We start from the raw sequence: 1,535 nt of genomic DNA, 5'->3' as shown, positions 1-1,535 counted from the left end.
GAATCCTCATGCTTGGCTTCAAAAATGATTACTTTCAGATTTGGGTTTTCTGTGGTTAGGACGGCAACCTGACAGAAATATACTGAAGAAAAAAAGGAATATGGGTTTAATAAAACATGCAGTTAAGATTTCAAAAGCGAGATTATGTTTCAAATGACTATAACAAAGAAAAGTGCACATATACCAATATGAACATGGTGATTGATGGGAAGAAAAAGTGATCTTTAATGAGAGAAGCAAATCATGAGCCTGATAGGATAAATGTCAAAGCTGATAGTAAAATGCAACAGCATATCTTTAAGCAACACATCGGAATCATTTATACCATTATACTACAAGTATTTATCATGTTCTTCAATTTTTCCCTGTAATTTAGGAAGTACACAGTTGTGGTAGCAGTGCAGTTGAATGTATGATTCATTTCTCACCAGAGAAGTGTTCTAAATTGATCAGCTTAGATATACTCATATACTTGTAGAATAACAGTTAATAACAATATTCATTCTTTTCCATACCCATGTGGGCTAATGGTATGCCTACATATCTTCTATCCTCTAGTTTAGCCATCTTTAAGTTTCTTGATCCACTCATGCAAGAAGGTATATAAAACACATCTAAGAAATAATGTATAATAAGCTTTCAATATTTAAATACAGTTATTGAAAAGGAAAAAATGAATTGCCACAAAATTATTAGATACTAAAACCATTTTATATTTCAAAATCAGTTCAATATTTACTGAAGATAACAGTTTTGGTATTCAAGGAATAAACTCTATAGTTTCTTTTGTTTCCAAAATTGGTTTGGTATATCATGATAGTGTTCAAAGGATTTTTATGAAACGGCTATCTTATCAAAAAATAAGCTATCTTTAAAAAAACAGCCAATGCTTCTGGATTGAAATTAATCTCATTCACATAACTATTATCACTGCAACATAGATCTTTGATGCCTGATAGTTATAGAAAAGAGAAGTGAGTGGCTCTGGTTTAATGCCAATTCCAGCGCTCCCTCCTGCTTCCAGTAACCTCTGGAACAGCAATGTTGTAATCTGCTGTTTCAGTGAGAATATAATGAAGTCATCTGACATGAGTCCTTCCAAGTTCCTTCATCATTACCTCCAAAATTACCTAGCTACCTTCTCTCTCTCCTCCCTTCCTCCCTTTACATAATCCCTCTTACTCTTCAAGAGTAATCTCTAGATGCATGGTCTTGATTCTTCCCCTTTACATTCGTTTTGTGAGTTTTTCCCACCACTTCTTTCCTCTTTATTTAGCAATACTATCTTACATCTATAATTTCTCTCTCTTCATCTCTACGTTCATTCCTCTCTGGCTATAAAATAAAAAAAAATAAAAGTAAAATAATACTTTCCCTTGATCCTGTTATGTCTGGAACTATTATCCAATGGCTCTTCTTCCAGATTTCTCTAAAGGAAAGTCTACATCCTTGCTACTCAGAGCATGGTCTGAGGACCAGGTGGCATCAGCATCACCTGAGAACTTGTTAAAAATGTAGAATCCCAAGGGCCGGTC

At 34.1% G+C, this 1,535-nt stretch overlaps 1 protein-coding gene across 1 annotated transcript in view; it reads right to left on the bottom strand.

The window, feature by feature from the left end:
• LOC103595932 (ankyrin repeat domain-containing protein 26-like) overlaps positions 1-1,535 on the bottom strand; it is a gene marked incomplete at its 3' end in the record, with an annotated part of 66,696 nt that overhangs the window by 17,703 nt on the left and 47,458 nt on the right. Inside the window, exon 11 of the mRNA XM_008579467.1 lies at positions 516-614. Coding sequence (XP_008577689.1) covers positions 516-614 — 99 coding nt within the window. The remainder of the gene's footprint in view (positions 1-515; positions 615-1,535) is intronic.

This window comes from Galeopterus variegatus, unplaced genomic scaffold (genome assembly GCF_000696425.1).
Source record: "Galeopterus variegatus unplaced genomic scaffold, G_variegatus-3.0.2 Scaffold1890, whole genome shotgun sequence".
Lineage (NCBI taxonomy): Eukaryota > Metazoa > Chordata > Mammalia > Dermoptera > Cynocephalidae > Galeopterus > Galeopterus variegatus.
The sequence above is the reverse complement of the archived record's forward strand: the minus strand, read 5'-3'. Positions and strand labels throughout refer to the sequence as shown.